Below are 22,647 nucleotides of genomic sequence, written 5' to 3' on the forward strand. Positions count from 1 at the left end.
TTCGTTCACTGGCACTTTGCCCCTCGGTTTGTCATCGGTAGAGGCAGGATGTGTCCCAAAATGAGTCAATAAACAGGAGTCCTGGCGCAGGGCACGAGACAGAGGCCTCTTGCTCTCAGCGCGCGGAGCTGCTCCCTTGCCGCTGGCTGTGTGGTTGCGGGCTGCCAGCCGTGGGCCGAGGAAGGGCTGAGCCCTTTTGGCTGGAGCAGCGTGTCCCCACGGCAGCGATGGTGGCCTGGGCTGGTGCCAGGAGCCTTGTCGCCCTGCGTGCTGGTGAAGTGAGACGGCTAGAGAAACCTCCGTGTGAGTTTACAGAGGAAGAAGTAGATCCTTTTCACCCATACACACAAAGGTGATGGTGTCTAGGCTTCACAGGCCTGGAAGTGAGACACGGGAGAACAGGGAAGTTCACACAGGGCATGCATTGCAAAGGTGAAAAGTAAAATTAGGCACCCATTTTTTCCCAATATTAACAGGACCTTCTGTTTGGTAAAATTCTAGAGCTGCCTGTTTTTTCTTTTCACTCTCACTTCTCCTTGTTTTATTAGTACAGGCAACAGGCATGTCTCTATGGCCTGTTTTTTAGTGCCCTCCATAAAGGAGAGTTTCATAATGCGGAGAGAGACGTGAGTGTAGAAGAGAAAAGGTGTCCTTTAACTACATGGTGTTTGTGGATGTCATATAAAATTAGTGTCATAAACTAATACATCTTTTTGCACAAAAATAGAACAGGATCCAGGTAAAGGATGGGAGGGTGTATTTTAATGTTTGCACACACGGGGGCAGAGCTAAACTTGTGTGTGGCTGCTGCTTTTGAATTTCTTCAATAATCTCTCAGATTGAATTGCGTATCGCATTCCTTAGATTTTGTAATAATGAGAAGGTGGAAATCTCTCTTCCTCTGTCTCTTTTCCTAAAAAGGATAAGAAGAGAAAAAATGAAGGTGGCTTACATTTGTAATAAATAAATAGGCATGAAAATTTCCTGGTACGGACCTAAAAGATACAATCTGAGTTTTGAAGAGGAAATTAGCAATTATCACTAACATACCGACTCTCTGAATTGTCTGATCCTTAAATTAAAGGCACAGAAAAGAATTTCCTTTTCCCTGCTGTCTTTTGCACTGAATGAGACTGCTTTTCCTGCCTCAACTCACCACTCTCTTTCAAAGAAGTTGCAAAACTTGCACTTTTAAGCATTGTTATGCGTGGCAGGGAAATCAAGTCTGTTTTCTGCCTGCTGTTAACCGGGCACTTACAACTTGTTGTATATCCCAGGGGAAACAGTAAGACTGTCTAAAATTTAGAATGGTTGGATTTACTATGACCGGTAGCACTCTAATGTGCTCAGCACCTCCAGCTTGTTTTTGACTGCAGCAATCAATGGGGATTGTGGGCTGTCTACAGCTCGTAGAAAGCAGTATGCGCTGTACAGCATACTGGGTTGTTAACTACACATTTGTGGCCAGAGGCTACTTCCATTGGGAGATTTGCCATTGATTCAACAGCATCGGAGCAAGCCTTTTGTTAAAATGTCTGCCAACAGTGTCAGCTCTCTCTCTGTTCAGCCAGTCTAATACCAAACTCTGTCTAACCTACTTTGTGTATTGACCCTGATGTCCTCAGAACGGCTGGACATCACGATTTCAACACCGTGTATGTTATCTAGTGCTTCATCACCAGAGACCCCCTCTGTTGCCACCCTGCAGCTCACGATGCAGCCATGGTGGTGGCTCAGGCACAATGGGGAAGACAAAATTCCTTAGGATCTGCATGCCAGCCTTGGCCTGACCGTGCTGGCACCTGGGGGAAGGAACCAAGAACAGCAAGAACAGTAAGAACTGATCTTTTCCCAAGCACTTTCCCTACTCTGTAATGTAAACCAGTGGGCTCAAGCTGATTGAACGGGCACTGGGATATCATGCCAGGCTAACAAAGCAGAGCTGCAAAAAATGTTTTTTTGCCTGTTTTTATACTTCTGCTCAGTCACTGTGTGTCACCCTCTGGAGAGAGATGGACTTCCCAGAAACAGTAGTCACATTCTGACATTTCCACAGCATTGGACACACAAGAAGCCTGAAGCGATACCTTTTGGTTTCTGAGGAAACCCCAGCCAGTCTGGCTCTGAAGCTGTAGTAACTATTACTGTTATAAATAGAGGAAATAAGGGAAAGTCTATGGAACATCAGCTTGAAACTACCCTGAAGAGCAACCTTTTAACTTAGCAGAACTGCAGGAAGCTACAGTTTTGAGAGCTACATCAAATGGGGTGGTTTGGTGATAAAGAGAAATGTGACTTGCCAACAAGTGGGTACCTCAGGGTAAATAAGACAGGAAGAGATAGTTAATAAAACTGTCAGGCAGTGGGGAGCAGACCCCTGGAGGCAGTGGAGGAGGTGTTGACAGCAGACAAGGGCAAAACAAGGCATGTTCACAGTATTCCCAAAGTATAATATGGTTACATTTTCTTCTGACTTTTGTCTACATGAAAATCTTGCACTGTTTCATTATGTTGATGCAAATGCCTTTTTTTGGACACATATCAGTTGAAGTACATTGTATATTTAGCTTAAATCTGTTCCTTACCACTTCAGTTAAAACAGTAGAAAGCACTCTTCAGCAAAATAACATCTATCCTCCCACAGACTTAGCATTAATTTAACAGCATCAGTTTTTGAACTGGTTTAATTAAACTGCAGCTTCCTTGCACAGGCCAGGACTGGTTGCTGCGGAAGCAGAAGCATGTCAGTGTCTTTTGTGTCTTTTCTTGAACTTGTAAAAAGAAACCTTCTGATCATAGACTGGAGAGGTGGATTAATGTGGGACTGGCAAATACTTTGCTTGATTTTCTCTAGGTCAAGCCTTGTGAAAAGAGCAGGTGCCAAAGCATCAACAAAGACCGTACCTTCTCAGTTGTTTCTGTGGAAGAATGGGCTTTGTAATGAGGGAATAAGCAACTTAAGTGTTACATAGGAAGGACACCATGGCCAGCCTCCAAACCCAACTCATCTACAAATGGAAAATTTGCCCATCCCAGACCTACATTCCTGTCCAGTTCTGTTGGTAGGCATGGTTATCACAGGAATGAGATTTTCCTCTCTCGTATATGCAGACTGTAGGTTTTCCAAAGTGCATCACTTTTGAGAACAGTCTGCTATTTTTCTTGCCAAGTGGAGGCTCTTGTCCTTGCGGAAAAATATTTTCATGCTCCATTTCAAGTTTCAGCAATCAGACGTGTCTAGTTTTGACAAGAAAAGGGGTGCTTCAAATGCCTTAAAGAGTGGAGGAAGGGATATGTTTTCCATTTGTGAAACACAAAAGTGTTGAAAATATTTTCCTCATGTTTGAAAAACAAAACAAAATGAAGCACACAGTAAAACCAATGAGTTCATCTTGATTAGGAACAACATGAAAAATACCACTGTGGAATCTGTGCAATTAGAGCTGAATAGAAATTGCTTTATAACCTGAACTCGTACACAACAGGGGAGCCAGGTTGTTTTAGCTGACTGAGTTACTCAGGTTTTGTGAATACGAGAGCAGAACCTCCTGGTCTTTCTCCTGTCACATGGCACACCCGTGGGCAATATGAACATTTAGTGGGTATGTGGAAGGTCCAGTGATTCCCACAAAAGTTTGGCTTATTGTCCTTCACTAATCCATGGATCTGCAGTTATTTCGCTGTATGCTCCAGGTTTGCTGTAGGGTTGGTCAGATGGGCTTCCGCATTCTCAGCATCTGTCATTTCCAGAAGTAATTCAGGGCATGCAGGGAGGAGGCCATGAGCTGCAATTTGTTCTGACAGGATGCTTCCAGCTATTATCTTGCCTGGGGACTCTCGCTTGTCCTGTAACCAGAACACGTCTGTCACCCGAGGGGCTGGGAAAAGATGGTGGCCGGGTGTGGGCTGCTGCAGAAGCCAGGAAAATTAATTTGGCCTGTGTGTGCTCCCAGCTGCCCCCATAAACTAGATGTAAGCCAGAAGACCAGATAAAGTGGCTTCTTCATGTCTAAAGTCTGTGAGCACCTATATCTTTCGAAGGGAAAGAGACCTTGGTCAGATAGCATGGGCTTCGTTTTATGGTACCTTTATAGAGGTATTATAACCCCTCGCCAAAAAAAAAGATAGGCAGTTTGTTACCAGTTATATGCTACTTCTGTAATTGCCTTCTTAAGAAGGGCAGGACCCTACTGCCCAGGTTTTTTTCTCACAGATCATTGAATTGATCTTGGTTCAGTTACTTATTTGGTATATTGCAGATGCAGACTTCAACAGGGAAGAATAATGACAGCAGTACTGAATGTTTAAACAAGTACTTGACCTATCCAAAATGCTAAATGTTGGATAGTACCTCGTGTCTCTGGGAAGCAGAAAAGTGTCTTTTTTGTAATATAAAAAGGAGATGCTGAATTACAGGCAAAACATTTTTTTCCAGGCTGTTCTGTGACAGCTAGATCTGATGGCAATAGAGAGGAATAGACTAATTCTGAATCAAAAACCAGTGGAAGTCAGGCACGAAATTATTTAAATAAATGGATTTCCATGTAAGTAAAACAGATGTGAGATGAAAATTAGAATTGAAAAATTCTGGGAAGTTGGATATCCTAACTCCCCATCCATGCATGACTTATTAGTCCTGGCTGCCTTTCTACTCAGGCTCCTTTTTCATTAAAGAAAGGGGGGTGGGTGGGCGGAGAGCATGAATTAACTTGTGATACACAGCTATTTATTTAGCAACTTACCACCTAAAATTTCCTGGGAAACAATCCTGTAAAAGGGAGGCCTGATTTTGTTGCCTTTTTAAGTCAGGAGCAACCCCACTGAATTCTGAGAAGTTACAGTAAAATGGAAGAACAGTGTGACTCAGTCCTTCTCTCTACTAATCATGACACATAGGACAGATTTTTTATATAGGAAACTCATTTTTGTGCTCCATTCAAAACCAAACTAAACATCAGTCAGGCTTGTTTTGTAAACTGGTATGCTGCAAGAGAGCCACATACCGTGGAAAGAAAAGTAATATGCACAAGACAAATCTTTGTGATTTGTAGAGTGTTTGTGAGAAAACAAACATAATAAATACAGAGAGATAGCTCTGCACACACACATCAGCAAGTTCTTAGTTAACCCAGGGTTCATTGTAACATGGAAGTAAAAAACTTTAGAGCAGCTTTTTTGAGGTGAACCATTAATTTTTCATAGAAAGACATTAGTACAAGCGAACTTGAATATGTCTTGTGTGTGTTTGTTGTTCTCCCCATTCTCTGCAATGACATTGGAGTTCCCATTTTACCCTTTTGGTTATATTTGCCCAGATTCTTATGTGCTGTTACCATGCTCTAGTATCAGCACTATCCAGTCTGTTTTCTAACTAACTTATCACGCCTTGACTAGACACCACCCTGCTGCTTTCTTTTTTTCAGAGGCCCTTTTAAATTATCTCTTCCCAGACAGTTTCTTACTGACGTCTGATGTCTGTAGCACTTTTTATGCTGTTTATCATGGGGGAAAAAAAGGCAGATTCATCACGGGATTTTCTTTGCTTTTGATACTGCTACAATAAGTTAATTTGTAAACCACTCCAAACCCACAAAATTTAAAAGTGAACATTGTAGATCTTCAAATTGTGTTTCTTGCTCTAGAAATGGGAAAACTTTTGATTGTGAGAAAGGATTTTGTTTTCCCAGCCATTGGCACCCTGTACAACTTCTTTTAGAGCTACTTTTGGGGGCTAGAACTGTATCCATGAGGGCTCCTTCAGAACATTGTGTTCCACACACTTTCCTGTAACATCTAGGCACCTGTTGTGGTAAGGTGTTTATTTGAAGATGTCCACGTAATGGTTTTGAGTGCATAGAGATTATAAGGATTTTCCCATGTGTATGTTCTCAGCTTGGGATATGCAGAAATAAAATAATTTTTTGAGTTAAGGTTTCAGATGAACAGACAGAAGTCACATCTTTTACTTCAGGATAACATTACCAGTACCTAGCCATAGGGATTACATAAGAAATTCAGTTCCCACTTTGGGTTCGCAATATGATGCTTCACATAGCAGCTTCCCTCCATCTGTTTTGCATATAATGAAGGCTTTTATGTATTTTCTTCCTCTTTCTCAGTCATTTATTTGGTACTTAATGATTCAGAAAAACTTCTGCATTTACTTAAAGACTAAAGCTATGATTCTGGTGACAAATGCAGGGTTAGTTTAAGTGCTTACACACTCCTCTTTTTTTTGAAGAGATTTTCCCCCCAAGCAATGGAGTTAGAGTAAAAAAAAAAAGTAGAATACTTTATTTGCCCTCCACATGGACTTACGCATCTGTTTTTGACATAAAGAGAATCCACTCAGATGTGTGAGGTTATATATTGCCTCCATACCCAAACAGGATGAAAGCCCCGCTGTATTTACATATGAAAGCAGCATTGTATTAGGCACTAGTAAAACAAAAGGTGAAAAAGGCCCTTTGCTGAGGAGCTTAAATTGTAATTGGGTGACTAACTGGTGTGCAAGGTACACCTCACTGCTCTGTCAGGTGCACCCCCAAGTTTTAGGTAATAATAGGCTTGGTTTAAGACGTGGTGGTGTGATATATTGGCAAATAGGGGTAGGTGTGTGATGAAAAATTACCCACGCATAGGTATGCTTGAGCCAAGAACATGTTGAGAACAACTTGTCTGGTTAATGCAAGACGCGGTGAGTGGCTCTAACAAAAAGACAGAAGTAGGACTAGTGCATCCTTGCCTGCTACCTGCTCTCTGAGATCTGATGGAGAAGGCTTTATTTTCCTTGTATTAAAGACCAAGGTCTGGTGTATAGAGACATATGAAGGACTTCAGGCCAACAGGACTTTGCAGCGCTTCACGTGAGCTGTGGCTGTGCTCTCAGGAACAAGGAAAACAGCTTTCAGTCCGTGAATACACATTAAGTTTGCTTGGGATTCAGCTAAACAAGTGAATTTAGAGACTAGGCTTGGGTGAAAACATGATATTGATATCTTGTGGACTTGCAGTCTTCCTTGGATGGAAAAAATGAAGCTGATTGATTGAAAAAGCAGTGAATAAAGTGGTCTTTTAAACTGGAAAAACTGAGTAAGCAGAGGTGTAAAAAGAATAGGTAAGGAGACTGAAGGCGTGGATGGGTAAGATGGCTGTGGTGTTATAAGGGAAGGAATCCCTCCTGGGTAGCACTGTCCTGCTAACAGGAAGGTTAATACACAGTGTGGGTTTCCCAGGCCCCTGTCCATGTTTCAGGTTATTTCTTGCACGAAATAATGCTTGTGTTCTGTTTACAGGAGAAGAGATAACCAGTGTATTGGGGGGTGATGGGCAGGGAGATGGATGTAGCCAGAGTGATTTTACGATATAACAGTTCTGAACTGAGTCCTCTTGGGGAAATAAGGATGTGTTTATCTCTCTGCATAGTGTGTTGTACTCCCTGACCTTTCTCAATACAAATTTGGCCTCGAATGAAAGTGGACCATCAGAAAAGTTGCAGAGAAATCTGAGACAACAACAGCATGGATAGCACACAGACAGAAGACAGGATCTAGGACTTTTGTCGAGGAAAAACTGTCAAGTGTTGAAAATGGCCTGAATGGGCCCACATCCAAGAAGAAGGTGAGGATTGCTTGGGCACACGTTTGGGTGGCATGCTGCTGGCAGCAACCGAAGGTGGAAAGGAGCAGGGAGAGTCTAGGAGGGAAGGCACAAATTAATGCAGTAGAAAAACACCCAGGAGGAAGTTTTAGAGAGGTTTCAGATTAAGGAGTGTGAGGATTTGACTACAGAAATTTCTTTTGAAGGTGAAATTATTAATGAAGACAGATCATGTATCAAATAGCTCTAAACAAGGAGTTCAGGGTCTTCTGGAAATTACAATGGGTATGTCTGCAGTGCTTTATGGCAAATACTTGATCTAGCTTTGAACAAAGTAACTATTCTATGAAAAACTACCAAGGGCATGATCAGTGAAGAGCGCTCCTGTTTGCCACAGTTTTCATCAATCATTAATTGGCCCTTCTTCTTTCCAGTTCTGTTTTCTTCTTTTTCTGCCTTGCTCAGCCTTTTTTCAGTGCGGTGCAGTTGCACTGGTGCCCTAGTGGAAGTTTACGTGTTGAGGAAAGGAGTTTCCTGAACTGCTTCTGCCATAAACATTCCAGCTAAACGCTACCGCCTGGAAGGGCTCCAGACCAGAGACCCTGAAAAACATAGCCCAGCTGGTCTGAGAGATAATAGCTGCCAAATGAGTGTAGCTGTCTGCAAAAAGTCAGGCACTGGGATACCGCTTCGACTCTTTGGTCCTTGTGTAGTTTGAAATGTGAATCAAAATCATTAGGCTGTTTTTGCCATGCCAATGAAATGGTCTTGTTCAAAGACTAATGGAGATAAGAAATCTGTATTTAATGGCCATGGAGGTCCTGGCTTGTGGCACAGGTTGCTGTCTACTCACTTGTAGTTATAACTGCATATTGGCATATTACGTTTCTGTTAATTGTATTCTGAATGATTGAAGTGCAGCCAATACATAGTGCTGATACTCAAGAATAGGTATTTTTCTTTCTGCCTTTATGACCTTTGGTTCTTTTCCTTGCAAAGTCAATCAACCAGTTTGCCTGTGAGGCACCCATATTCAGAGCTGTACCACTAGGATGTTCGTACAAGAGGAGACAGGTTTGATCTGACTGGAGGCAGGGTGACTGCAGGTGTGTGATCATGCAGTGTGATGTGGGAGTGTTTCTCTTTACCAGTTTGAGCTGATGGGTGGCAAATCAAACTCTTCTGGTACAGTGAACTTTATTTCATTTATCACTACTGCTACTAAGTAAATATTTTATTTATTTATCACTACTTCAATTGTGTAGGCTGGACTGGCTTTGCACTGTGGGTTCTGGCTTAGACGAAGTTGATAGAGACGAAAGGCAATTGTTAACTTTAAAGTTAGTGGGTGAGATGAAAAGGATTATATGTGTAACTGTAAGTGCAATTCACATCCAGTGGAAATATTTTGCAGAAGCAGCAGATTTTATTGTGGTTCTGTATTGAGGTTAGGCATAGCTCTTTTTATCAGGAAAAGCATTGAAAGCGTTCTTCCTGAGATGCGGAATGCTTTCCAGAGCTCCCCAAATAAATGAGGAACAAAGTCAGTGTAGTAACCACCCAAGAGACAGAGGATGCTGCTCACCGACAGCTTGGCTACTCTTACCACTTAGCACACGTAGTGCTGTGAGAGCCTAGTGAAACAGTCTTTCATCTGGCTGGTTGTTCTTTCCCACTGACAGCTTAGGATCTAATCCCTGTAAGTGCAAAACAAAACAGCCTTTCTCCTGACAGCACTTTAGAGACATTATTTTAATACCTCTGCCCCAAGTTTTCTTAAATTTCCTTGTGTTGCTTTTTCTTATCAGAATCTGAATCTCCCATCTTTCATTTTTGTGCACTATCATTTTAACCTATTAAAAATGGAAGATCACCTCCCTCTCCTTTGTAGAGAGGGTGATAGAGCACATTCGGTATACATTCAGTTTGTGGCCCTTTAAATGTTACGTTGTGGCTGTTCAAGGGTAAGCATTTAGAGAAGAAAATGTGAATCTGTTTATGTGTAAAAGACGTGCTCTGCTTCTTTTTAAAAATAAAAGCAGACCTATGGCAATAGGAGCCGTAAAGGACACCGCCTTCCCACACCCCTTCTTGCCGTTTCTAGCCGGGGCTGCTCCGTCCACTTGGTTTTGATTCCTTTGGATTGGAATTACAGCCTGTGAGTACGAGGGTAGTTAGCATGATGGTTAGAAGTCTGACGTCTATTTTTCTCCTGCTGATTTCATTATGAGATTTTGGACCCTCGTTTCCCACCAAAACCAAAAGGTCCTAAAGCCAGCTGAAAAGCGAGCCGTGCCTGGGAAAGACCCCACCTGATGGCCCGGTGCCCCGTTTCCTCACCTCCCGGGAACGAGCTCGGGGTGCCGGACCGCAGCCCTGGGCGTCGGCGCTACGCTCCTTCCTCGGTACGGAGGAGGCTCGGGGCAGGGGAGCAGCAGGGATCCAGCGGCCGCGGGCAGCCCAGCTCCTTCCTTCGCCTCTCCCCTGACGCGCCAGGCGAGCGAGCCGCCGTCTCCCTCCCTCCCGCCGTCGCACTGCCCGGCCGGGGCGGTGGGCGACGAGGTGGGGATGCGCCGGGGGTGGACGGGGGCTCCGGAGGAGCAGAGCCCATCTGCTGCCGGGGCGGCTTCGGCAGAAGCCGGGGAGGCTTGGCTGGCTCCGGTCGGGTTCCGCACACGCCGGCGTTGACCCCGCTTGCTTCGGGGCCGGCGCCGAGGGAGCGGTCGGTGAGCGTCGCCCGCTGACAGCGAGCCCCGCGCAGAGCTGCGGGCCGCCGGGGCGCGGGAGGGGCCGCCGGGGCGCGGGAGGGGCCGCGGGGGCCCGGCCGGCCTCAGCTGGGCTCGCCTCCCAGCGCGCCGCTAGGCACCGCGCCGCTCTCTCGCGTCACCGCCCACAGGCTCGGCCTCATTGGCCGAGGGCGGCGCTCATCCTCTGGGCCAGCCAATCGGGCTGCCCCGGCTTCGCGGGCGCGGGGACGCCGAGGCCTCATTAAGGCGCGGGGTCCACCCCTCTCCCGGCGCGGCGGCGGCAGAGGCGAGCGGGCCGGCGGACGGCGCTCGCTGCGGCCTCGGGGGCGGGCCGCGGAGCGCGGCTGCGGCGGGGCGGGTTGGGCTGCAGCCTGCTGCGGCGGTCCTTGTAAGGCAGCGCGGATTTAGCCTGTTAACGCTCTGAAGCCGAGGGACGAGCCGGGGGGGCTCCTTGCAGGGGAGGAGGGCGGCGGGGGGTGCTCCCTCGGACGGGCTGTGCCGTCGCTCCGCGCGGGCCCTGAGGGGAGAGGCCGTCGGGGCCCTACGGGGGGGACTCCCCGAGGCGGGGGTGCCGGCGGGCTCCCTTGGCGGGTGTCGGGACCCCGGCGCCGGCCGTGTGTGTGTGGGGTGTCCCCTGAGGGGAAGGACGGTGGTGTGGGGGCCCGGGGCAGGTGGTGGCTTGCTGAGAGGGCAGTAGCTGTGAGGCACCTCGTGTGTGTGTGCGCGGAGCAGGTGAGCTTGTGCTGCTTGGAGGGAGACGTCCTGGAAATGACCGCCTCTGGCAGTTAGACCTTAAAAGTGTGCTTGGCTAAAAGCTCTGCCGATGTAAGATGTTATCCTGAGCACCTTGCTCTGTTCTGCTGTGCTGAGCTGGGGCTCTGTGTTTCTGTTCTGTGCTGGGTCCAGGTCTGCTGTCTGTATCCTCCCAGAGGTTTTGGTAGATTCCTGTGCACTAAAGCTATGGTAATTGCAGTCTAAACAAATCTTGGGGAGCAAATGATATCCCGGGGCATCTGGGAGACAAGAAACTTTCCCTTGTTGGTAATGGAGGAGCTGCGCATTTGCATCTTTTTGGGAGAAGTAAATTGGTAGCTTTCCCAGCCCATCCAAGGGGTGTGTGCTCTATTTTCTTACAGCTCTGAGAGCAATTGATGGTTGGCATAACCATTTGCACTTGCGGTTTCTGTGTGAGCACTTGGTGTTTATTCTTTTCCTGCAGGTAACTAGCCAAGAGTGTGTGGTGGCCTCTGCATAAAGCAGCTCTTGAGTCTGTGCTGGGATTTGTGTAGGTTGTTCCTGTGCCATAGGAAAGGTGAGTAGGATTATTTCCATGTGTTGCTCTAAGGCTTTTTAGCTTAAATGCTTCCATAAGCGCACTGATATTTAAGCAACCCTGTGACTGCTAGTCCTTTCTAAATTTGTTTGGTGATTCTGCCTAATCTTTTATATAACTGAATTGGAGTTTATGGTCCCCAGATGATCTTAGGTCTTCAGGTTTTTTGTTACATTAATTGAGTTTTTTATTGTTTTGGCCAAAAGTACCCAAATAAGAAGTTGTGGAAACAGGTGCATCTCCTCTATTGTTGGGTCTTGGTTTTTTTGGTATTGGGTCTTAATTTGATTCTTTAAATTATGCAATTTCTTCTTGTGGATAATACAATCAATTAATCTGAACAATGTGGTATCTGCAGAGATAGAGCTTTTTATGGGGCTATGTTTTGTGTGGTAGTTTGTGCTGTGAACACACTGCAATTTTTAATCGTATCTGTGGGATGTTGGAGAAAGTTCACTCTGGTGTTAAATGGAAATGCTATCTGATATTCCTTTTTGTTATAAATGTGGGATCTTAAAGGGTATAGTTTAGTATTGTACCTGATGTGACATGACACCTGAATCCTAACCATAGCTGATTTCTTTCCTTAATGTGGAACTGATGATTGTGAGTGGAAAAAGTGGAACATACGAGGGATTTTGTCTTGGGTGCTCCTTGTCATACGCAAAAGTCAGGCCTCCTTTACATGACATCACAGGAGACTTTCCCTTGTATTTACCAATTGTCTATTGTGTGTCAGACAATATCTCCTGATATTCTTTAAAAATCTGTCAGTCCTCAAAGGCTTCTTAATCCTGAGCTGTACCAGTAGCCAGAAGTTAGAGCTGGGGAGGTATTGCATAGTGTCCTTGTGTGATGTAGACTGTCTTCTGTGGCAGTAAAGGAGAACTAAGCTGCTGTTGCAGTCAAGATCAAATTACTGAGGCTGTTGATGAATTCAACCTTTCTATCCACTTTTTGAAAGTCTGGTAAAAATGCATGCTGATACTGTGCTGGGTGCTTCCCAGAGTGCATGGGCCTAACCCACCCTACTGAACTAATTCAGGCTCACAGTGGGCCTGAATTTGAGATACTTGGAGTGTGATTGAAGCAGCTCCAACTGATTTGAGATGATGGGAGCTCTCATAAGCATGTCTCTTACAGAAATCTAGTCCAAAGTTGAGTGTGCAGAAATCAGACCTCGGTCTCCCCGTCTGTGGTTTTGAGAGCACTTAATGTTCATTTGAGTATACAGCAGTCTTCCCAGTGCAGGGAGTTGTGTTTTTATATTTTTTGCCCCTTCTCTGTCCATTGCTATCTTGTCTGTGACATCTCAGGTCAGAGTGATCAGGTGGGGCTTTCAGAGTTGCTGTGTTAGACCTTTCAGGCATCATGCAATCTGATAGAAGATATTTGACTACATTGCAAAAGCTTGGGTGAGTGGTCAAAATCCATCTCTCACTGAAGACAATCCGGAAGTGGTGTTGCTTCGTCAACAGGAGCAGAGAAAGGTGCTGTTTGACCTTATGAATGTGTAGCTGTCTGTCATTTAATGAGGACAGCAAATATGCCATTTGTGCCCACTGTAAAAGTAGAAACATTGATTCTGGTGCCTGAGAATCTAGTGTTGTAATTCATAGGCACAAGACAAAAAAATATACTTGAGAGTCAGGAAGGGGATGGAATAATCTGAGATCACTTCTTGATTCAGTCAAATGAGAACTCGCTAGTTGTGCATTGCATCCTGGAGTAGCTGTGTTGTTGCACTTGAGTGTGGAGGAATGGAGGAGGTGGCCTGGGGGAAAAAATCAAGCAGAGACTGGCATAATTAGCAGGACAGGATGGGGATGGGAGGAAACAAGTTATGCAGAGCATGATTATGGTGACATCTCCTTTGAGGAAAGCTAATAAGGTTCTGTGTATTGCCAGTTCCAATTCTGTGGTCCTCCTCTCCAGTTGCTGTAGCCGAGGACCACAGCTACTGTCTGTGCCTGCATTCCCTTGGAGCCTGTGTGGGTCTGGGCAGCTCTTACGAGCTTCGGCTCCATGTCTTGCCTCTAAGCAGCTCACTAGTGAGAGTGAGATCTGCTTTGGTAGTTGAGAGCCTTTGATGTTGAGTGAGGCTCTGTTTAAGCACTTGAGGGAAATCTGTAGGCAGGAACAGCTTGTACAAATCTGTTACTAATCAATTGGTTAAGTTGGCTAGTTGAAACAAGCTGGGTGGAGGATGGTGCTTTTCCTGCCACATGAGGGTGGGAAGGAATTCAAAGCCAGGAGACCTCAAAGGTAAAAACACACTCAGCAGACGCTTGTGTCTTTGGTTGTTTTGATTCTGATAGTTGTCTACTCTTTGCTGCCATATTACTACTTGTAATGCATTATCTATGGGATGTTTGATATATCTGTCTTGTGTCTCTGTCCAGATGCATCATTATTAGATGTCAGACCAGTTGTCATCTGTGCTAAGCTGCAACCAAAATGGCTAAGTACAGGCTTGTTCTCTTAAGACATGGGGAAGGAGCCTGGAACAAGGAGAATCGCTTCTGCAGCTGGGTGGACCAGAAGCTGAGCAGTGATGGGATAAAGGAAGCTCAGAACTGTGGCAAACACCTCAAAGCACTGGGCTTTGAGTTTGACCTTGTCTTCACCTCTGTGCTCAGCCGCTCCATCCAGACTGCATGGCTTGTCCTGGAAGAGATGGGCCAAGAGTGGGTCCCCATTCAGAGTTCCTGGCGACTGAATGAACGTCACTATGGTGCACTGATTGGTCTCAACAGAGCAGAAATGGCTCTGAATCATGGGGAGGAGCAAGTGAAAATATGGAGGAGAAGCTATGATGTTACTCCACCTCCCATAACTGAATCTCATCCTTATTATGAAGAGATATACAATGATCGCCGGTATAAATGCTGTGACGTCTCTCAGGATAATCTCCCAAAGGCTGAAAGTCTAAAAGATGTGCTTGAAAGACTCCTTCCCTATTGGAATGAAAAGATAGTGCCGGAACTGAAAAGTGGCAAAATGATCCTTATCTCTGCTCATGGTAACAGCAGCAGGGCATTGCTGAAGCATGTGGAAGGTAAGGGTCTTTCTTTTAGCCTTCCCCTCTTCTCCTTACTCAACTGCTTAGAGCTTTATATCTTGTTCTGTAGTGTATGTTACTTATCGGGGCAATGTAACACTTAATGTCTGGGGTCTTGAAGGAGAAAGTAAAAAGTTGGCCTATTGGAACAGGAATCAAACTGGGGGATGTGGAAGAGGGAGAGAATTATTAGTTGGATTAATGTAGTTAAGAAAAGAGCTAGATGCTTTCACCTTGTTTCTTGGTGCTCATTTTAAACTACTGTATTCAAACTAACTTTGTGGTTGGTCTAGGTAGACAAAAACTCTTCAGGCTTTAACTGTTTTTGGATTTATTCAGCTGCTTTTTCAGAAGGGTTGACATCATAATCTGTTCATTAAACAAGTGTTGCCATAACACAACAGAATAAAGTGCTTGTCTTGGGTTGTGGAAGACATTCTTGACTGTTACTGTGGTAGGTCACTTTTGAGGCTTCAGTCCTGACAATTATTTACTTAAAAAAGCTGCTGTGACAGGGAGTTCTGTGGAGAGTAGGTACTTGCTAAAGCTTATGCAAATACTGTATTTCCCAATATAGAAAATGCCAACCAATAAACAGTTAAGTTGGTAGCTTAGCATAAAGTTGGTTATTTACTTGGGACTTGAAAAGGATGTGATTTATCTTTTAAGTCATTGCTAGATTTCCCCCTCTGCCTCTTTTTAATGACACTGCTTCTAGTTTAGGTCATCCTAAACTGGAAGAGGGACTGTATGAACTTCTTTGTCTGTTGGTAGCGTAGAATTTAGTAATTATACATGTATGAATGCAGCCTACTGGAGCTGTAGTTAAAGTATGCACAGACTGGATTGTGTCAACTCAATTTTTTTAGTTATAAAACCTTCTGGTGCGTGCCTCTACAGCTCTGACTCTGCTGAGCACTTTCTGCATTCAGGCATGCTAGAACAGTCAGGACAGCTGATGTTTTAGCAGGAGACCGAAGCCCAGGGAATAAGCATATACAGCTGGCTTCTGGAACTATAGAGGCTGTGAATTCTGGGGTACAGATCACTGCTTGGATGAAGGAGGAAGGCTGGTTCAGCCAGTTCCACTGATGTGGTAAAGGTGGCTGTCCACACTACGTAAAATAACTGATAAGAACTGAACCAGTTACATGAAACCATGCTGGCCCAAGCCTTTGGGGGTGAAATGCTGCAAGCTGACCACAGCTTCAGCAGAAACCTTGGGCCACCTGTGCAGGTATGCACCAAGGCTAGAGCTAACAGCATCAGTGACTGCTAAAGGTTACTTTAAAGTTAGCGTGGCTGGATTCCTTGCTGCACTGAGATCAGAGAGAACAGTGTAAGTTAGAGCAGCTGCAAAGCTTTGTTTGGGACAATCTGTTAGGTATAACTCTTCAAGGGGTGCCCACGCTCAACCAAAGTAGAATAGAACTGCCTCTTGTCTGTCCTACGCTATATGTTGTTCCTCCCAGCATGTGCTTGCGTAGAGAAATGTGAGGAATCCTTGGCAGAGGACCTAGTTCTGTTGACTGAGGACTGTCCATCAGCTACCCCCGTTCCCACACAGGAGCAATTGCCAGATACATTCTGGCTCTTCTGCTCTTTATGCAGTGGAGATTTGGATTGCTGCAGAGCTGGCCTGAAGGGTAACATGAACAGAGCTTTAAGACCCTTGTTATTGCAACCTGCTTTTTTTTTTTTTTTCAGAGCTCCAGCCTATATCTAGCTGGATCCAAGAGGTTCCTTGTCTGTATTGCTGACTGTCTCTCCCTTTCTGTCCTGAAAGGTTGTGAGTTGTGAGCTGATTCAGCAGTGCTTAAAGTTTGTTGGTCTACTGTATTTATAGTGCCCACTGTGAGGTGGGCTTTGTTTTTGTTGACTTTTTTTTGACAAGCTTAGTGTGTCCTGCACCTGAGTGGAAGTTTCTAGGCCCCTCTGTCTTAGCTGGAGCCATGTTTTTTGGCATTTAGAAAATCAGGCTCCAAATGCCTCAAGCAGCAATCCTACATGACTGCTTGGATGACTTAGTCATAGTGATAACTTAATCGTGGAAGATGTAGCTTGGAAACTTTAAATGGCAGTAGATATGAATGTTTTCAGTTTGATCTGATGAAACAATTTTAATTGTTTCAGTGTGGAATTTAATGTCTTTTCTGAAAGACTTAAGAGTATCCTTGAAGTTACTGTTTCAAGGAGGGGTTTTTTTTTGAAACAGGCCAGCAGTTTGCTGAATCTGAATGTTGTTCTTGTTATGAGTGACCTGTGAAGAGCCTGAAATGTGGATCTGCTTTCTACTTGCACACAAAAATCATCAGAGCAAAAGAACGTTAGGCTAACAAGGCTTTGATTGTAGGTTTGGATTTTGTTCTTGTTTTCTAACTGCTCAGAGTGGACCTCATTAAGGTATCTGAAATGCCTGTAGGATCTGTCATGTATTGCATGTGAGGACTTAAAAAGTGAACCCCCAGCAGTCTTTCTGAAAACAGTGTTTAACACAAACTGGACCATACTCTTGTATGCACTTGGAGATGAGAAACAGCAGTTTCTCTGAGAGCTTGCTTTTCTGTCCCAGTGGGCTGAGTGACATTTCTCCCAGCGGGTGCTGCTGAAGATCTTGGTGCTGTGAGCTGTTGGTGTCCAGGGGGGATGCTGGACTGTGTTCCTTCTCCTAGGTAATCCCTATGAATTTTACAGATGCCACCAAGTGTGGCTGTTTTGTGCAATCCTGTCAAAGATACAATGTTGGCGTCAATTTTTGAAGTCTTTGTAACTGAGCTTGTCCAGTCCTTTCAGAGCACTTATTCTTTGCATCATCTTCAGGTGATGTATGTGATGATGCTAGGAATCATTGGCACAACTAAAAATTGGCAGAGCAAGAGGACAGTTTTCATTACATGTTGTTAGGGTTGGAAAGGCTCTTTAACAGCAGTCTTGTGCTTGCTTGTGGAAGTGTCTTGTCATAAATGAGCAACTGTTTTGTTGTGTGACACCTATTGGTATGGACCATGACCTGTAACTCAGGTCTTTAGACAGGCCATATTTTTTCTTTCATGGTATACCCTCTCTGATGCATTGAAAAAGCAGTGGCAACAAGATGTTAATGAGGAAGGTATCTAAAGTAACAATATCAGACTTGTTGGATAGGTTTTACTTTGGATGCTGAAACATTGTATTGATTATGAAAGCATCAGTTGCTAACATCTGCTAAATAAGCATCCTAGATGCACAGGGTCTATTTACAGGTGATTTTGTCAATTCTTTGAAGGAGGAATAGTTTGCTCTTTTATCTAATAACTGATAGTTCAGATTGAGATCTTCAGCAGTGTCCCATTGTGAAGACAACGTTAGTGTAGTAGTTGTGACCAGCTTGCCCTGTTTCTGTTGATGTACTAATTAGAGACCAAGTCTAATGGACTAATTTTCCAGATGACTGGCAGAAGGATTGATCGGCTGTCTTGACTGCTTTCTTCCCTCCTGACCATTTAACCCTGAGGACTGGTGTTAAGTACCTCAAGACAGGATCTTGTGGAAGGCCTGATTCTAGGATTTTCTCCAGGTTGAAAGGCAGCCATCTCTCAGATATAGTGTGGTGGTCACTGAGCCTTGTCATGCTCAGGGTAAAAAATGGAGGGGAGGAGTTACCTGGTTTCTTGAAGAAAGATGCAGATGTTGCACCCATTGGGCTTGACTGGTTGTGGTCACAGATCTGGGACAGAGCTCTGGAACTGGGCTTGCAGGCAGAATGCGGTGACTGGGAAGGCTTGATGCTGGTCTCACCAGTTGGTGAGCAGGGGTAGCAGTGCCCTCAAGGATTTTACTTTTTTGCATTACTGTGAGTGTGATACTTGTGCAGTTCCAGTATTTGAGCAGTTTACATGCTGGAGCTACGCACTGTGAGTTTGGTGTGGATTGTGTGTTGAGGACTACCTAATAAGATTATTTTACTGATTTTGCTGCTTGACCTTCTTGAGGAAATACTACTTATGTGACTGTGATATCTGAGGGCAGTTACAGAAACCAGTTTGAGATCTAACAACTCATTGCTGCTGAAATTAGATGGTCTTGCACTCTCTGTCATTCATCCCGGTCTTTGCTCTGTCCTTCTGCCGTTTATTTCTTGTGAGCTTGTTGGGCCTTTGTGCAAGTTAACTTTGCCTGTAAACTGGCAAGAAACAGCAGGGAGTGGGTAGTTTTCTGTCATGTTGGTGGTTTGAATCAGTACAGGGAAGGGGGTGGCAAGTGCCTGATGATAGTGCAAAAGGGCTGGAACAGCCTGACCAGGACTTGCAGCTGGGACAAAGGTTTCAGACATAAGTTGTTAGTGACTGGTTTTCACGAACTTAGGCTTGAGGGATTATCAATAGTGCTTCAGCCAGAGATGGAAACCTTTTGTCAGAGCACTGTCCAAGGGCAGTATGTATGCTGGTAGGTTCCAGAATTGCATGCTCAGAGAACTCAATTTGTCACAGTGTTGCCTTGAGTTCCTGGTGGTGGTAGTGCAGCCTGGGTCTCTACTCAAGACTTCTGGGACTTTCTCACCTAATGCCATAGTTGACAGCTAGTGCTGGTAGTAGCAAGTCTCATGCCTCTTTCAGCCTATTTAATCTTGGGACTGCCTGAGGAGTTTAAGGCAGGCTGGATTTCTCTAATAAATGGGAACATGATAAATTCATGGTTTGCTTTCTGACACTGTCTCATATTGGGATGGCCTCAGTAATGACCACAGTCAAAGTCAGACTGTGATCAGGAGCTGTTCAGGTAATGCCATTGTGTTGGGTCTGGCTGAGATGGAGTTAATTTTCCCCATAGCAGCCCTCATAGTGTGTGCTTTGTAGTGGTAGCTAGAAAGGTCTTGATAACACCAGTGGTTTGGCTGCTGCTGAGCAATGCTCACACATCAAGGCTGTTTCTCCCACATCCGCCCCCAGTAGGCTGGGGGTGGGCAAGATCTTGGGAAGGGACATAGCCAGGACAGCTGACTCCAGCTGACCAAAGGGATATTCTGTATGATATGACATCTGCTCAGCAATAAAAGCTAAGGTGGGGCGGCATTCATTATTATGATGTTTGTCTTGTGGAGCAGCTGCTGTGCATACTGAAGCCCTGCTTCCTGGGAAGTGGCTGGTTGTCACCTGCTGATGGGAAGTAGACAAATCTTTTGTTTTCCTTTGCTTCCGTGTGCGGCCTTTGCCTTGTGCTTTATTAAACTACCTTTATCTTGACCTATGTGGTTTTTTCCATCTTATTTTCTCCCCCTGCTGTCCTGAGGAGGGCAGTGATAGAATAGCTTGGTGGGCACGTGGTGTCCAACCAAGGTCAACCCACTACAGTTCTTTTTGGTACCCAATGTGGGACACCTTCCCCCTCACCCCTCCCTTCTTCCTGGGTTCAACTTCACCCCTGATTTCTCTACCTCCTCCCCCCAAGTGGTGCAGGGGGATGAGGAATGGGGGTTGCAGTCAGTTCATCACATAATGTGTCTGCTGCTCCTTCCTCCTTGCTCTCTTCCCCTGCTCCAGTGTGGGGTCCCTCCCACGGTCGACAGTCCTCCATGAACTTCTCCAATGTGAGCCCTTCCCATGGGCTGCACTTCTTCATGAACTGCTCCAGCATGGGACCTTTCCACAGGTGCAGTCCTTCAGGCACAGACTGTTCCAGTGTGGGTTCCCCGTGGGGTCACAAGTCCTGCCAGAAAACCTGCTCCAGTGTGAGCTCCTCTCTTCACGGGTCCACAGGTCCTGCCAGGAGCCTGCTCCAGCATGGGCTCTCCACAGAGTCACAGCCTCCTTCAGGTGCAGCCACCTGCTCTGGCGTGGGGTCCTCCCCAGGCTGCATGTGGACATCTGCTCCCCCGTGGACCTCCCTGGGCTGCAGGGGGACAGCCTGCCTCACCGTGGTCTTCCCCACGGGCTGCAGGGGAATCTCTGCTCCGGCGCCTGGAGCACCTCCTCCCCCTCCTTCACTGACCTTGGTGTCTGCAGGGTTGTTGCTCTCATTCTCACTCCTCTCATGGCTGCTGTGCAGCAGTTTGGGTTCCCCCCCTTCTTAAATGCATTATCCCAGAGGTGCTACCACTGCTGCTGATGGGCTCAGCATCGGCCAGTGGTGGGTCCGTCTTGGAGCTGGCTGGCATTGGCTCTGTTGGACACAGGGGAAGCTTCCAGCAGCTTCTCACAGAAGCCACCCCTGTAGCCACCTGCTGCCAAACCCTTGCCATGCAAACCCAATACAGACATAGAAAATCTTGGCAGACATAAAGGTGAAACAGATGTGGGTAATAGGCTGCAGCCATGGTTGTAGCCCACCCATCTTCTTCATTCTGTCTTTCAAATCTGCACAGTGAGCTAACATTCTGTAAAGATTAATAGCCAGATTTTAACACTGTGCCCATTTCCTTCCTCTACCCTACTGAAGCTAGGTCCTCTGCCAGCCTGCAGGGAGGGCAGAATCTGGCCCTGAATATTTAACTTATTAGGCTAAAGCTTCAGTATTTTCATTAAGCTTGTGGGAAGGATGCTATGACCTGATTTGGCTCTCAATTACAAAGCACCAGTTATAGAACAAGCCCATTGTGGCTGAATTTATGCATATGATCTTGTGTGTTTTGTTGGATGAATCATCTGGCGTCAAGTGTAGTTGACATGCAGGGAAGGGAGGGGTGTAGCTATTCTCAATAGCTGTTGTGTTTTTTGTGTTGCTCTGACCATAAGAATAGAAGGAAGGAACTTGGTAAGAACAGGTGAGAGGGAGGGAGAAGCTGAGCAAGCCCTTGTAGAAGTTGGCTGTAGGTGCTCAAAATCAAGCCCAATGGGGTTTGCCTCTGTAGGACTTTCCAGAGTGCAAGTATTTCAAAGCACTTCATGGGCTACCAAGTAAAGGTGAATTCTTAAGCTTGCACTGAGATATTACTGGTCTCTGCGTGTTTGATCACCCAGTTCACTTAAATGGAGCATAAGCGAGCTGGGAGAGAATTCCAAATGTGATTTGGAAAGATTTTTTTTTTTGTAATAAGTTCTGCACCAAATTCTTAAAATGTTCATGTACCTGCTTCCTGGTATACAGCTGCTATTAAGGAACAATGTTTAACAGGTGCTCATGAGAGAGAACATGGGAGATGTCCACTTGAGGAATGTAGCTGTGCAGTCAGCATTTTATCTGGGGTCCTGAGGAAGACATCCTGAGTACTTAAGTAATGTCTGTGGGTTCTTGTGGCTGTAAGTAGCTAGGACCTTAGTTTTAAAGCTTAGGGAAAGACTGCTTCCAGCAACACAGTACCCTTCAGTAGTGCTGAGACCCAAGCTTTAGTATTATACTGGAGGGAAGAGTGTGGCTTCTTCAATGGTCTTATTTCCCATTGCACCTTGTAGTCAGCAGTTGAGTCCTTGCCCTGAATTCACCCTTCTTCCCTGTGAGATAGGATGGGGCTGTGACAGGCCAGCTCAGATGAAGTGCAAGAAAAGGTCACTTGGCTATAGTTACAGCACATGAAGTAATTAGATAGCAGTTAGCTTGTGCTTGTAATGGCTGGAGTATAAGATGTGATCTCTTTACTGTCCTCCTAGCCTGGTGGGTGGGGAGTTTTCTGTGTGCATTTTGCCTGCAACTGAAGTGCTTGTGTGACAAGCCTGATCAGCATCTTGCTTCCTGAAGGACAGAAATACTATACAAATACAGTAACAGTATTGAAATAAAGCAACAGGATACTATTGTTTCTTTAGGATTTTTGTCTGACTTCAACTTGCAATTCCAGCCTTCTGGCTGTGAGGCAATACTTCCATATGAGGAAAAAATCCTGAGGAGAAAGCCAACATGCTTGCTGCAGCTTGTTTATCCTGGTCTGCACTGTTTTGCTTTGTAAATCAATACTAGTTGACATTTGTGTGGTCACCTTGTGTTCTGTAAAAACA

The 22,647-nt window shown here is 45.3% G+C and overlaps 1 protein-coding gene across 4 annotated transcripts in view; it reads left to right on the forward strand.

The window, feature by feature from the left end:
- The window catches only part of BPGM (bisphosphoglycerate mutase), a 39,000-nt gene that overhangs the window by 11,090 nt on the left and 5,263 nt on the right, over positions 1-22,647 (forward strand). The window contains exons 1-4 of one of the 4 annotated variants that reach the window (XM_030040343.1): positions 10,655-10,671; positions 10,728-10,734; positions 11,566-11,658; positions 14,082-14,737. In XM_030040343.1, the coding sequence (XP_029896203.1) occupies positions 14,137-14,737 (601 nt within the window). In that variant the 5' untranslated portion in view covers positions 10,655-10,671; positions 10,728-10,734; positions 11,566-11,658; positions 14,082-14,136. Of the gene's footprint in view, positions 1-10,654; positions 10,672-10,701; positions 10,735-11,109; positions 11,460-11,565; positions 11,659-14,081; positions 14,738-22,647 lie in introns of those variants that run through there. The other 3 variants (XM_030040342.1, XM_030040345.2, XM_030040344.2) reach the window with 3 other exon arrangements.

This window comes from Aquila chrysaetos, chromosome 17 (genome assembly GCF_900496995.4).
Source record: "Aquila chrysaetos chrysaetos chromosome 17, bAquChr1.4, whole genome shotgun sequence".
Lineage (NCBI taxonomy): Eukaryota > Metazoa > Chordata > Aves > Accipitriformes > Accipitridae > Aquila > Aquila chrysaetos.